At 39.6% G+C, this 14,689-nt stretch overlaps 1 protein-coding gene across 1 annotated transcript in view; it reads left to right on the forward strand.

The window, feature by feature from the left end:
• The window catches only part of CDH11 (cadherin 11), a 148,366-nt gene that overhangs the window by 121,956 nt on the left and 11,721 nt on the right, over positions 1-14,689 (forward strand). Inside the window, exons 8-11 of the mRNA XM_032854311.1 lie at positions 56-309; positions 6,580-6,716; positions 7,193-7,326; positions 7,562-7,679. Coding sequence (XP_032710202.1) covers positions 56-309; positions 6,580-6,716; positions 7,193-7,326; positions 7,562-7,679 — 643 coding nt within the window. The remainder of the gene's footprint in view (positions 1-55; positions 310-6,579; positions 6,717-7,192; positions 7,327-7,561; positions 7,680-14,689) is intronic.

Consider the following 14,689-nt stretch of genomic DNA (forward strand, 5'->3'; position numbering starts at 1 on the left):
CGTGATTTTTTTTCAAGGAACCAGTTGTCAGTCTTCTCTTCTTCTTTCTTGCCAGCCCGTAGATTTTGAAACCAAAAGAGCATACAGCTTGAAGGTAGAGGCAGCCAATGTGCACATCGACCCAAAGTTCATCAGCAACGGGCCTTTCAAGGACACAGTGACGGTGAAGATTGCAGTGGAAGATGCTGACGAGCCCCCCATGTTCTTGGCCCCAAGTTACATCCATGAAGTCCAAGAAAATGCAGCCGCTGGCACGGTGGTTGGGAGAGTGCATGCCAAAGACCCCGATGCTGCCAACAGCCCGATAAGGTACAGATATTATTTATTTAAAAGCCTGGATGAAGAATTTTTGAGGCAAGAGGTTTTAGGAAAGCCCTGAGGGAAGCACATCCTTTACTTTCAAAAAGGGTCCAAGATGATCTGGTTCAAGGCCGTGTAAACAAGATTAAGATGTAGAAGATGGGAGTTTGACTCCATCTCTGCCATTAACTCTTTGTTCAAACTACCTAATTTCGTCTCAGCAGGTTTTCCAATGTGTACTAAGTGAGGCAGCTCTCAGTGGGGCCTATCTCAGGGAGCTGTGCTGAAGTAGGAATAAGGATTATGAAGTAATTATTGTAATTATAATTTATTGAACACTCTTCTATGCTCCAGTTACTCTATTATGTGTGTTAGACGTGGGATCTAATGTATCCTGTCAACTTTATTTCATAGGAATTATTGTTGCTTAAATTGAGGGGATATGGGGTCTCCATGGTGCAAAGTGACTTGGCCAGTGACACAGCCCATGAATAGGGAGCTAGGAGAGCAAGCTTTGTCTATCTAAAGGCTACCGAGAACTTTGAAGAGATAACAACGGGCCACACAAATTTAGGCTTTATTTATTATTAAGAATCTATCTTTGTAACTTAAAAAAGCTACCTAGAAAAGTGATTCAGAACCCTGCCTCCCCCTCACCCCGGAGGGCCGTTGGGCCCCTGGCCCAATGTGTGTTAATGACTGAGGAGGCTGATGAGGAAGAGGACGGAGATGAGAAGGGAGGAAGACAGCCAGAGAAGGCTGGTCACGCATCAGAGATGCAGAAGGGACGAGTGCACAGCTGCCTGGAACCTGCCCCGGGCTTGGCTTCCAGCAGGTTTTTATTTGTAAATGGCCCTTCCACTGATTTCTTTTCTTTTCTTTTTTTTCTTTTCTTTTCTTTTCTTTTCTTTTCTTTCTTTCTTTTTTTTTTTTTTTTTAAGATTTAGTTATTTATTTGAGAGAGAGAGAGAGCCAGAGAGATGGGAGGAAGGGCCAACAGAGATGAACAAGCAGACTCTGAACTGAGTGGGGAGCCCGAGGCAGGGCTTGATCCCACAGCCCCGAGACTGTGACCTGAGCCAAAATCAAGAGTCAGACGCTTAACCGACTGAGCCACCAGGTGCCCCACACTGATTCTTATCTTCCTGGACTTCTTCCTCGGCCTCCTCCTGGTCTCCCTGCCTCCAGTGTCTCACCCACCTGTCTGTTGTCCTACAGCCAGACAGCATTTTTAAGAACACCCCCAAACATCATAGCGGACTTCGTACTTCAGTCATCAGTGATCAAAGCGTTCCCCCTTGCAGCTCCCTCCAGAATAATCCCAACCCTCTTATTTAGTGTCAGGCTCTTTTTGGAGCCTCTCCACCCGGATTCCTGCTATACCCTGCTCATCTCTTCCCTTATTGGTCTACTTTGGCATCAGACTCTGAGTGGCAGCTAAACTGGACCACTTCCTATTCTTTGAGGCAGAACCTACTCTCTCCTGATTCCTGACCTTCGCATGTTCTTCCTCCCCAGGGGAGCCCTGCTCCCCTTTCCTTCAGACCTGCCACATGGTACCCATGTCTCCCGCCTCCACTTGGGTGTCACCTTCCCTCGAAACCCTTCCAGGGCACCCTACTGATGGCTCAGATGCAGGTTCCACCTCACAGAGCTCAGCACACAAAATCACAGTGACTTTTTAAGTCATGCATTGTCCTTGGCACACTCAAAGAGCGTCAGGGACTGTCTGGTTCCAGGGTTGATAAGCTAGAGCCCACAGGAAAAATCCAGCTGCCAGCTGCATTCTGAGGAATCTCTATTCAGTTTTTCATAATGGCTCTATCTTGAAGAGGTATCTGCTCTCCCATGTTCATTGGTGCATTATTGCCAATAACCAAGACATGGAAATAGCTTCAGTATCCATCAATGGATGAATGGATAAAGAAAATGTGATGTATATGGGTGTGTGTACATGTATATATAGATTATAAATATATATATGCTTAATATATATTTATATATACACATATATGTATCTGTATACATATATATGTGTGTGTATATACATGAATAGATAGATTATAAATTAGGCTTAAAAAGACAAGGGGATCCTATCATTTGTGATAATTTAGATGAATTTGGTGGATATTCTGCTAAAAAAAAAAATAAGTCAGACCCAGAAAGACATACATAGCATGATACTACTTATATGTGGAATCTAAAAAAATGTGAAACTTTGAGAAACAGAGAACAGAATGGTGCTTTCAGGGTAGTTGCCACTAGGGGGTGTGGAAATGGGTAGATACAGGTCATAGGGTACAAATTCCAGTTATAAAATGAGTAAGTTCCAGAGATCTAATATACAGCCTGTTAACTATATTTAAAAATGTATACTTGTAGTTTGCAAAAGAGAATCCATCTTAAGTGTTCTCAACACACACACAGAAAATGGTAACATGAGAAGTGATGAATATATTAATTAGCTTGCCCATGGTAATCCTTACACAAAGTATACTATCAAAACACGACATTGTATACATTATATATAGACCTTTTATTATTTGTCAATCATACCTCAGTAAAGCTGGAGGAAAAAAGTAAACAAATCTGGTATGAAAAAAAAAATTGCCGTGAACAATGGAGTTTTTCTGTTGACACCGAAGAAAATGCGGAAAGGCCGGGAGGAAGACCGGAAGGAAAATGTTGTTAATTGCCTTTAAATCCTTGAATGTTCTCTTTTGGGAGAAAGGAAGAGAATTGCCCTTAATGGGCATCTTCTCAGCCCAAGACAATGGGTTGCATTAAGTTATTGAAACCAATCCTCAGACATCCTTTGATACTATGACTGCTTTGGATGCAATAGATGGAAATAACTGAGTCTCAAAGCGGTGAAATGCATCTTTCAAAGTCGCACAGCCAGTTGAGTATTGAAGACTGGACCTCCGTCCAGATCTGCCTTCAGTCCAGTTTGAGCCTCTTACTCTAGCCCAACAGTCACCAATGAAAATTTTCCCAAGAAGGTTTGAGTACAGTGTTCTCGCTATGCAGGAGGAAACGTTGTATAGTGACTGAGGGTCGGTGTAACAACACCTTTAAACTACTCAAAACTGTCCACGGTATAGATTTTAAATGAGTTAACTTAGAATATCTAGGTACATTAGGAACCCTTTGGGAGAGTGATGACGTAAAAACACTTGAAACAACTGCTCATTTCCTCTGTGCCTCATGCCTCCGGAATCCACATCTGCGATTGGTTATTTGGGTCATGTTTTCAGTGGTAGCTGTTCTGTGCATGTAGGCAATTTCCGTGTCTATAATTATCCAAAGATGCTCAGTACCGCCCTTGAACCCCCCCCCTTACCCACTCAGTCCTTGTTCCCCAAACAAATTATAGAACATTCAAATCTTTTATGAGGTTTGCCTCCTGTCCTGCTGTCCCCTCTACCTAAATTTCCCGTTTATCTTTGCTGGGACAAGAACCTGTGTCCTTGGACATGTGGTTAGGACACGGTATTGTCAACCAGACTCTTAGCTACATAGAAATTTTGCAGATCTTTCTTCTCAGACTCCATAGCATGAGATACACTTTTGCTCACTGTTGGCTTTTGGAGATACCCTCTCTTCTTAGCTACCTTGGCAGTAATCTGTTCATGCCTGAGAGAGCAGCACCCTGGGGTTTTCACCAGTCTTTGATCCTTGGCCAGGCAGTGGGGTCTCCCTGAGATGCAACCTTTTGACTTGGACCTTTCTCTCTGCCTGTCCCCTCATGTACAGCATTCCTACCCATGCATGACTGAATTGAATTAACGCTCCTGATTCTCCGCCTCAGGGCTGATCTTTCTCCGTATTTCTACTCTGTACCTAGTCTGCTGTCTGCTGTGAATTTTCACACGCTTGTTTTTCTCCTTCACTGGCTCACTCATTTTTTAAAAAATTATTTTTGAGCTCATATTTATTGTGACACCCTTAAAAACATTAAAAATAAATAAGTAAACCTGACTCCACATTGATTCTGTGAAACCTGAAGTAGAGCTGACTTGTTAGTCTCTTAGCGTGGCAGCATATCCCTCGTGGAATTCTGCCCTCTCCTTGCTAAGCTGCCTTTGTTTTTGTGTTTCTCAATGTCGCCTTCTCTGACACTCAGGTGAGGAACTCTCTAGGACTCTCCCAGCCTCCTGCCAGTGCTCTCTTCATCACACAGTCTTCTGTCCCCGCTCTCACTCCTAGAGAGCTCCTGGACCATTACCTCATTGAGAGCCTAACCACGTCTCTGCCCGTCCTCTGCTCTTTCTCTTGCTTAGACCACCTTGCCCACCCCTTATTAATCATCCTCATGGCAGATTCCATTTATTTGTTCCTCTGATCAAAAGCCTTCTGTAAGTTTTCACTGGCTGTGGGATGAAGGTCATACTCTGTAGATTGACATTTGAGAACTTCCGTGATCTGTCCACAGCAAGTGACAGCAGCAACAAGAAAAAGAAAAGCAGCCATGATTTGTTGTGCTGTCTACAGTGTGTGAGGTGCTAGGTTGTGTATCTTATCCTGTATCATCATTTCATGTAATTCTGTAATTCTTACAGATAAACTTAAACTCTAGGTACTGTTAATATTCCCGTTAAAGAGATAAGTCAGTTGAGGTTCAAAGAACTGAAGTGGCTTTTCCAACATCACCGAGCTTATATGTACTGGAGCATGAACTTTTATCTAGGACTTTACAAAACCAAAATTCATGCCCTTTGCTTCCAGAAAACAGTACTTTGCATTGTTAATTATCCTTCTCCCTGTGAGTATGTCTTGTCATGCCAACTAGATAGTAAACTCCCTGGTAGCAGGGGGAAAAGAAATTCTATTATTTTTGCTTCCTTTTCACAGAGGGGTATGTGCTGAAGGCTATGTTACTGAGCCTCTCTGACATTTATGAGGGGTAAATGGTTTATCTTCAGTTTCCTGACTGGGGCGGGGGATTCATCATTCCATTCCCGTAGGGAGCTTCGGTGTCTAATGACATCATAGACGAGCTCTTGTCTTTTATACTGTGAAGTGCAGCTCCATGTGGGAGACTTCTGTGGAAACACCATGATCTAGAATTGGAAGATCTGGATTCTAGCACTGGCTCCCCCAGAAACTATAGATAATCGGCCATTTGCAAATCCCATCATTTGTAAATTGAAGGGATTAAAATGCCTGACGTCCATGGTCTTTGCCACCGATAATATATCTTGGCTCTTATGACCCCTGATGAAGGCCTTCAGACATAGGTATTCTGTAAACTTTAGAAAAGCACAGCCAAGCCCTCCAAGAGCAGGAAACCACCCAGTAAACTTAGGAAGCCCAGTATAACTCCCAGAGTTAACTTAACCACCTTCGCTCTTCATTTGGAGACAGTTATGGCAGAGTGAAAAGGAAAGGGACTTTGGAAGTCAACAGACTTATTAAAGCCAGGACTCCAGTTCTTAAAATTCTAGGTATCCTGGGCAAGATATGTTAACTTACCACACCTCAATATAGGCCATTCTTCTTGTTCCATTCCCTCCTCCCTTTACCATAAATATAATCCAGTAATATTCTGGAAATTATTTTGTCTTTTATTAGAAAAAAGCAAATTTTCTAGTGGACAGGAGTAGCTAAAAATTTCTAGCTATGCTATTAGGCACAGCCCGTTATGAAAGTGTGGGGAGAACGTTCTACAAATGATTGACCAAGCCTGCTTTTCATGTCCACCATGGAATTCAGAATGATGCTCCCTGGGAACCCCTAAAACCAAATAAATTAAACTAAATAAATTCATTCATCAAGACAGAGTTAGCATTTTTCTTTAAATAAAGACAAAACTGATTTTTTTAGGACCATAAATGATCCTTGATGATAAATTTAGATAAACTTAAAACTGTTTAATTTAATATTGTAAAAATCTAATAAAGGTCTGATACATTTGTGACTTTCTCAGTAGTTTGGGAGCAAGGCAGTCCCACTTCCCAAATGCAGTTTCATAAATATTCAGATGGTGGGTGATTGTAGTAAATATGAAGAAATATGCAACATGTCATTACGCTTCTCAATCAAATATATGCTAAACAGCTCTTTCATTCATTGTACTGAATAAAGAATTCCAATGTGGCAAAATGATTTCTATAAAAGATTCATGTATGAAGTTAAAAAAGTAAATTTGATTAAAAAGGAAACCTAGCTCAAGCATTTCATTGAAAAAGTTGTTTTAAATATAGCATGGAGAAAATATTCAAATATTAAGCTGCTCAGAATATCTCTGTCTAATTGCCTCATTTACATTCTGCTTAGGTATTCCATCGATCGTCACACTGACCTCGACAGGTTTTTCACTATCAATCCAGAGGACGGTTTTATTAAAACCACAAAACCTTTGGACAGAGAGGAAACCGCCTGGCTCAACATATCCGTTTTTGCAGCAGAAATCCGTAAGTATTCTCCTAAGGGTTTTGATTCTACTTTACCAAATTTTATTCCATCAGACTCTCTATATATTCTGGAAAATGACAGACAGCTGAGATCGAATATATTTTTCAGTCTTAAGCATATTTTTTCCAAACTTTAAAATTTATTCCTGGTTATCTATCAAAGACGGCATATAAACATGTTGAGATATTTTCTTTCTTTCTTTCTTCTTCTTCTTCTTTTTTTTTTTTTTGGTAGAACTGGGTATATAGTCCTGGCATGTGAGTTGATAGCCCTCAGTAGCCTGGAGCTCATAGCCATCACCAAAGGATTCCCCACTTAACGCTGTCCCTCAGGATTGTTTAAACCCAGAGCAGCAGGACCCTTAGACAAGATTTGTAGATGCTTATTTATCTATAGACCAGCCATGCTCAAGCTGGCTCACACACTGGAATGTCATGAAGGGCTTGAATTTACTGTCTGAATTCTCTTCTTTCAGACAACAGGCATCAGGAAGCCAAAGTCCCCGTGGCCATTAGGGTCCTTGACGTCAATGATAACGCTCCCAAGTTTGCCGCCCCTTATGAAGGCTTCATCTGTGAGAGCGATCAGATCAAGCCACTTTCTAACCAGGTAATCATGCTTTCTTTCCCCTCCCCTGGCTATAAACGAGGCAATTGGAAATGGGTTATTCTTGAGAGCTTCTCCTGGAGATACCACCCACTGCCCAAGAGGGCTTCAGAGCCCTACTTCAGCTCTGTACCTATGTTCTCTTGTTAAACCCAGGTTTCTCGCCAGCCAGGAATTGTTGAATAAATGATGTGACAATGTCAGCATGATTTATTTATGGGCCACCTTTCTCTTTCAGCCAATTGTTACAATTAGTGCAGATGACAAGGATGACACAGCCAACGGACCAAGATTTATCTTCAGTCTACCCCCTGAAATCATTCACAATCCAAATTTCACTGTCAGAGACAACAGAGGTTCGTACCAAAGTTCCTATGCATTCGCAGAAGTAGAAACGGAGAATGAATGGCTTTTATATTGCAGAGCACAAGTGTTCCCCCTAATCTTAATAATGCCTCTCTGTTGAAGAACAAACAAGAAGTAATAATACCACCTTTATTTTTGAGGCGTGTGAGCTCATTTGGTGCATATGAATAAGTGAGTAATTTTATTTTACTCTTTCTGTTGGCTTTTGATATTCATGAAGCAGTGGGAAAACCAACTGGGGAAGCTTACAGGGTCAATATGCAAACAACTTCATTTATCTTTTTTTTAAGAGGTTGATAAACCATTGGAGGAAGCATGGCTCTATGAATATTGATATCAAGTAAAGCATTAAAAGAGATTAGTTCAACTTTGTAAGGCGATGTAATCTTTGAGCTGGCCGTCCTTTCCAAGCATGGTTTTAATGCAGTGTGGTTGGGTACAGAGCTTGAAACCTAAAGTTGGTTGCAGAATTAGATCACCTGAAGGGCATGAACAAAGCATCGTTTGGCAACCGTAAACATGGCAAAGTTTAATATCATTCCTACTTCTCCTTTCATCGGCGAGGTTCTAGACTCACAAATTATTTGAAGTAGTTGTTCTTGTTGTATAGGACCAAAGAGATTGAGTCCCTTGACAAAGTGGGTTGTGAGCCAGGATCAAAAAATGAGTTTCTGGACTTGGGGCCAGGCTATTTTGGTCCGCAGCTGTTCCTGTAAGCCAGTGACAATGCAGGTCTATGGAAATGGAAGACGGGTGCCATCATTTGACATAGGAGTAAAAGGTGGTCCTCCTGAGCACATATGCTTTCATTAGGCACACACTCTCTGTGCACTAGGTTATGGATTGATTGCTTTCCCAGTGACTGAGAGCAGGCTTAGAGGAGCTTAAGTTAACCTCCTAAGTATCATCACTTTTCCCATCACTGTTATCACTATCATAAATCCCAGCAGCTGTGCTCCAGACACCATACCCAGACCCTTCCGACACTCTCTCATCGCATTCTCTCAACACACCGTACGTCAGGGTGATTATTATCCTTCCCACGAGAAGATGAGGAAAAGGAAGCCCAGAACCATCAAGTAACGTGCAGAGTCAATCAGCCACCTAAGAGTTAGACCTAGAGGTTACAGCCCAAACCACTGGCTCTCCTGGGTGGATTATTAAAGTAAAGGAATTCCCCATGCTGCTTGGAGTTGAGGAGGAGGATCTAACATACGTTATTATTACTTCTGGACCTCATTTGAGCATTTACTTATGGCTTTTTAAAATCAAGCACATATCAAGGGCCACCTGGGTGGCTCAGTCGGTTAAGCATCTACCTTCAACTCTGGTCATGATCCCAGGGTTCTGCGATCGAGCCCTGCATCAGGCTCCCTGCTCAGTGGGGAGTCTGCTTCTCCCTCTCTCTCTGTCTCCCTCTCCCGTTCCCCTGCTTGTGCTCTCCCTCTCTCAAATAAAGAAAATCTTAAAAAAAAAATAAATGAAGCACATAGCCAACAAGACGGTGGGATAAACTGTCCTAGGTGCCATGACAGACTTTTCTCTCCTGATGCCTTGCTCTCTGCAGCGGTTGTGTTCTTGAGAGCCTGGGTGGGAAGGTAGTTACACAAGAGACCTGTGTTTCCACGGAACCCTATAAAACAACCTGTCCTTCACTTTGTAAATGATTCCTACTGTTTTGAAATAGAAAAGTAAAAAGTAAAGTACTTGGAGTGCTTTAATTTTCTATTTTGTCTAGGGCTTTTCTTTTACTTGTTGGCTTTGGTTGATGGGCACCTGTGAGTGCCTTAAGCACCTTTAAGAGATAACTCTACCCAGCACTGAGATAGATGAATAGTTCTCAACTGCAAGCTCACGTTCCTCTCGGGCTACAAGTGTATGATATAGGAATTTCCTTTCATAAAGGTACGTTTCTCCAAAACAGGGAGACCCTGACATGTAGTGGCTATGTAATAAGTGTTTCTGGAGCTGAACTGAAGAAGGTAGCATACATGATGTTTTCATAATACTTTCTACGATATGCATACACTTCAATGTATGGGAATCCCTGCCTCCATTCTCGGAGTTTTCTTAGTCCCCAAACTCTTTTGGGATCCCATGCTAGGTTGATGGATTACTACACTGACATAAGCCTAGGCTTTGTCAGTTTTACGATGAAGAAGACACTTCTTATAAAATATCTCAGCATACATTTAGTTTTATCAACAACGAGGTGATTGACTCATTTGTCTGGAAAACACTGCTGTTCTCACGTGCGTCTTATGCCACCCCCTCTTTTATGGTCTGTCGGCTCATATTTGTGGTCAGCAGGTCAGAAACACCTGGCGCAGCAGGTGTTTCTGGGTTTTTCACACTGTGCCAGCTTCGCCTCCATCACATGCCGTGTCTTCTTTGTTTTCATGTGTGCAATAATGTTTAGCTGCTGTTAACCCTCTGAGAACATTATACGAAGACATATTGTTCTCTAGGGAGTTATAAGTATGTTACTTTGTCACACTTCGGGAATGCCATTGGTATTTTCAAAGAGATTCTATTACCATGGATGAGCCAGCCCAGTACCCACTCCGTCTCCCCTGCCTTTCCTTGTAAGAGTCTAATCCTGTGCAGAGCCACCACTTTTGCAGGGAATTGCTACTTTTTAAGAAAAATGACTTTATTAACTATGGCAAACAGTTAATAAAAACTCCCATGTTTAGAGCTATTACAAAACCTTAAAGCAAATACAGTCCTATAATTATCATTTAATAGAGTCTCTTTCTGCTAGCTCCTAGAAGTAATTACATATTGAAGTAATCCAAAAGGAGTAATCACATTCCACATCCTATTAATAGCCTACTGAGTTACCAAATTTCTCGGCTGAGACTGTTTTCCATAGAAAACATGAGATAATGGTTTATATCACGCTGAGTAAAAGCATCAGGTTTCTTTCTCCTTGAGTGTTTACTTCTATTATGCCATGTAAATAATCAGGATTGTGTTTGCCTAAACTCGGCATAAGCATTAGGGATCTTTAGAAGTATGAGGAGGGAAGCCATCTTAATACACCCGAGCCTTCTATTTCATTTTCCTTTACTCTATTCTGGAGCCCAGTTTAGCAGATGACTCAGGAGGCAGCCAGTGAGTAGAACACTAGATGACTCTTCAACATTTAAGTCCACCTTGGGCCGTTAATATCAAGAATGGTGCTGTTTGGGCACTATTTGGGCACCAGAGCTGACCTGCCCCAGTTTTGAGATGCATTTACTTTGAAAATAGCCTTATGGCATCTCTAAAAACACAAGAAATGTGTAATGGTTGAGAAAAGGGCAAAGAAAAAAAAATACTAAGAATAACCCTTCCCATCTATCTGGCTCTTCATTAATTTATAAAAACTTTATCATGACCATTGTTTTACTTCATTCCTCAAATAGCCTCACAAGGTTCAGCATGAATATTTTTATCCCCATTTTCTGGATAAAGAAGGAGTATGAGACATCAGGACCTTCAGAGACTTGCCCAAGGTCACACTGTCCATCAGTGAAATAACGAACAAACTTGGGTTCCTGGAGGGTACCAACGGCTGTATACACTACACTATGCATATAAAGCTCATGTCTTTTCTAATTAATGCTTAAAAAAAAAAAAAAACTTTGTTTACCCTGTAGTCAAATAATAACTATCTTCAGAAGAGGAAAAACCTGAAATTCAATGTACCAATCTAAGGTTCCAAGGGAAAGTGAACAGGGGACATATTGTACTTTGGGTTCAATTTTAATCACAGTCATAATAATTGTAGTAACATATTTGTGAAGAATTTTATGATTTTCTTCTACTACATACTTAATGCATATTCTTTGTTGGAAAGTTAGAAAATACAAAGAAGCAGAAATGTTAATACCAATTATAAAATAACTTGATAATATGCTATTCAGAAATAATCACTGCTAGTTTTTATTTCTGTCCAGGCTTTTTCTTGGCATATATGTATATATGATCTCTAAAAAAGGCCATCATAAAATTCATGTCCACTTTTTCCCACCCAATACGTGATACACATTTACAAGCACCCATACGCTTATGTTAACATCTTCTAAATATCTTCCTAACTTCCACTGTAAAGGTGTCTGATCTCAGCTGACCATTGTGAAAGTACATTGTTTTCACACAAATTTGTGTGTGCCAAATATCTAAGTAGTATTTTAGGATAAATTTCTAGAGTGGAATTATTGGATCAAAAGCCTTTGATACTTAATTGACAAACTGCCCATCAGAAATATGTATACTACCAGAAACATTTATAATACCATGAGTAAAATAGGTGGGGGTCTCATTTCCTTACATTCAAGACAACTCTAGATATTACTACTCTTTTTATATGATTGACAACTTGCTAAGTTGAAATATAGTCACATTTTAAAATGTCAATGTCTTTCATTATTAGTAAACCTGGGATTTTTTTTTTTAAATAAGTATGGATCATTTATTTTCTGTTCTTTTTCTTTTGTAAATGGGCTATTCATGTTCTTTGCCCATTTTTTGAATTTTGAATTATTGCCCAAATTTTGAATTTTGAATTTTTGAATTGTATATTAACCAATTTGCAATTGATTTCTAAAGTCTCTCCATCTTCTAATGTTATTAACCTTGGACCTGTCATACCTACTGCATAGACTTTCTCAGTATTTCCATGCCCTTTCAGTTCTGGTTGGCTGTGTTCGTAATTATAGATGATGCACTTTTGGTACTAGGTTTTCTCTGTTTAATACTATCTTTAGCAAGGCTTTCCTCATCCAAAATTGATGTCAGTATTCACCTATATTTTCTTTCTTACACATCTCCCATTTCAACCATTTGTCCATGTGAAATAAATATATAGCCCCCATTTGTGGACCATTACCTAAATATCATTTAAGAAATAATCAGTCATTCCCACCTGCTTCATAACACTATCTTTATTATCATCTACCTTACATAGTACACTTGGCCCTTGAACAAACAGGTTTGAATGCATGGGTCCACTTATACATGGATTTTTTTAAGATAAATACAGTACACTACTATAAATGTATTTTCTCTTCCTTACGATTTTAATAATATTTTCTTTTCTCCACCTTACTTTACTGTAGAAAAATAGTATATAATACATGTTATATACAATATATGTGTTAATTGACTGTTAATGTTATCAGTGAGGCTCTGATCAACAGTATGCTATTAGTAGTTAAGTTCTGGGAAGGTGAGAAGTTATAAGCAGATTTTCGATGGCATGGGGGGGGTTGGTACCCCATTCCCTGTGTTGTTCAAGGGTCAATCATAATAGATTTTTTTTGGAATTTTAATTCTTACAATTCTATGTACTCTAGTGCTGGTATTATAATTTTCTTTACTATTTCATATACATATATGTTAAAACCTGATGGATGCTTTCTCCACATTATTTTCATTTTCTTACTCTTATTACTCTTAAATTTTGGCTTTTTTGCTCCTCCAGATAATTTTCAGAATTGTTTTTCAGGTGCCTGAGAGATATCTTTGTGAATTTTATTGAATTTACCTTAAATTTATGGATTAATTTAAGAACAAAAAATTTTTAAATATTCTTTCCACCCAGAAGCATGATCTGACTTTCTACTGAATCAGTTCTCTTTTTATTGCTATCAGGAAGGTTTTGTAGTTTTCTTCTGTGTATTTCTTATTAAGCTGATGGCTAGTTACTTTATATTTTGGATGCTGTTGTGAAGTCAATTTTTAAGTTATATTTTCTAAGTGAGTGTTTTTAGGATAAACTATAGCTATTTTAATTAACTTATTATTGGACATTCTTGATTTTACTTGTTACTTAGGAGTTTCTAGAGTTTCACCAGTAAGCATAATATTGGTAGTAACATTAAAATTAAGAGTTGTGTTGTGGGGGGTGTGTGTGTGTGTGTGTTAGGAAATTTCCTTTCCATTATTATTTTAATAAAAGAACTGATGTTCAGGGACACCTGGGTGGCTCAGTCAGTTAAGTGTCCAACTTTTAATCTCACTCAGGTCTTGATCTCAGGGTCATGAGATCAAGCCCCACGTTGGGCTCCACACTGGCATGGGGCCTACTTTAAAACAAAACAAAACAAAACAAAACAAAAAAACAATGGATATTCAATTTTTGGATTCTAACTAGAGGAGGGAGTATGATTTTGTCCTTTGACCTAATGATTTGTTGAAGTAATTAAATTGAAATATCCTAATATTGAAACCTCATATTTTTAATTTCCAAATCTCTTCTTCCAAACAGTGATCATTTGATAAAATAGAGAGGAAGAGCATGGGTCAGCGATTAATGCTTGATTTTACTTTTTATCACTAGAAGGGGAACAATCCTAACATGAATATTTGACACATAATTAATCCCGTTACTGTTTCATTTTTTAAAAATTGTCAATTACTACATCAATCCTAACTCATATACTGAACTGCTGTTTTGAGAGAGGACAGCACCAAATTACTGGAAGGTGGGAACAGTTGGAACACATCACAGGTTCTGAGAGCCCCTGGGTTGCACACTCTCCAATAGGCCATCTCGACTCAAATTTGAGGCCTCTCAGATCATGGGGTTATGTAGCTCCAGAAACATTGCTTAATCATTTGAGCAACAGAGGACGGTTGCAGGAGCTTACAATAAGTTCTTACTTTAAAACCAACAAAAATACTCAGGATTTTCAAGTCAACAAATTGATGAGGAGTCCTTTAAACATTATGAAGCAGGTTCCCTATTCTGGTTGAACTTGTTCACCTATCCCTTGATGTTTCTTCCATATTTTGGGTCATTATGACTTCCATTAAAAACCAGGTAATTTCATAGATCTCCGGTTACAGTCTCTTCTTTCCATCTTCCACGATCATGGGAGAATGAGCTGTTTTCATATACTTTGATCTGCCAGAAATGAACTCCTCCTGCTTATTCCTCCTCTTTAAGATCTCCCCATAAATGTTTCACTAAAGCGAAGCTTTGCAGGGTATCCCCAGCCCATCTTGAGTG

The sequence above is a fragment of the Lontra canadensis genome, unplaced genomic scaffold (assembly GCF_010015895.1).
Source record: "Lontra canadensis isolate GAN:19392208 unplaced genomic scaffold, GSC_riverotter_1.0 scaffold8, whole genome shotgun sequence".
NCBI classification, from domain to species: domain Eukaryota; kingdom Metazoa; phylum Chordata; class Mammalia; order Carnivora; family Mustelidae; genus Lontra; species Lontra canadensis.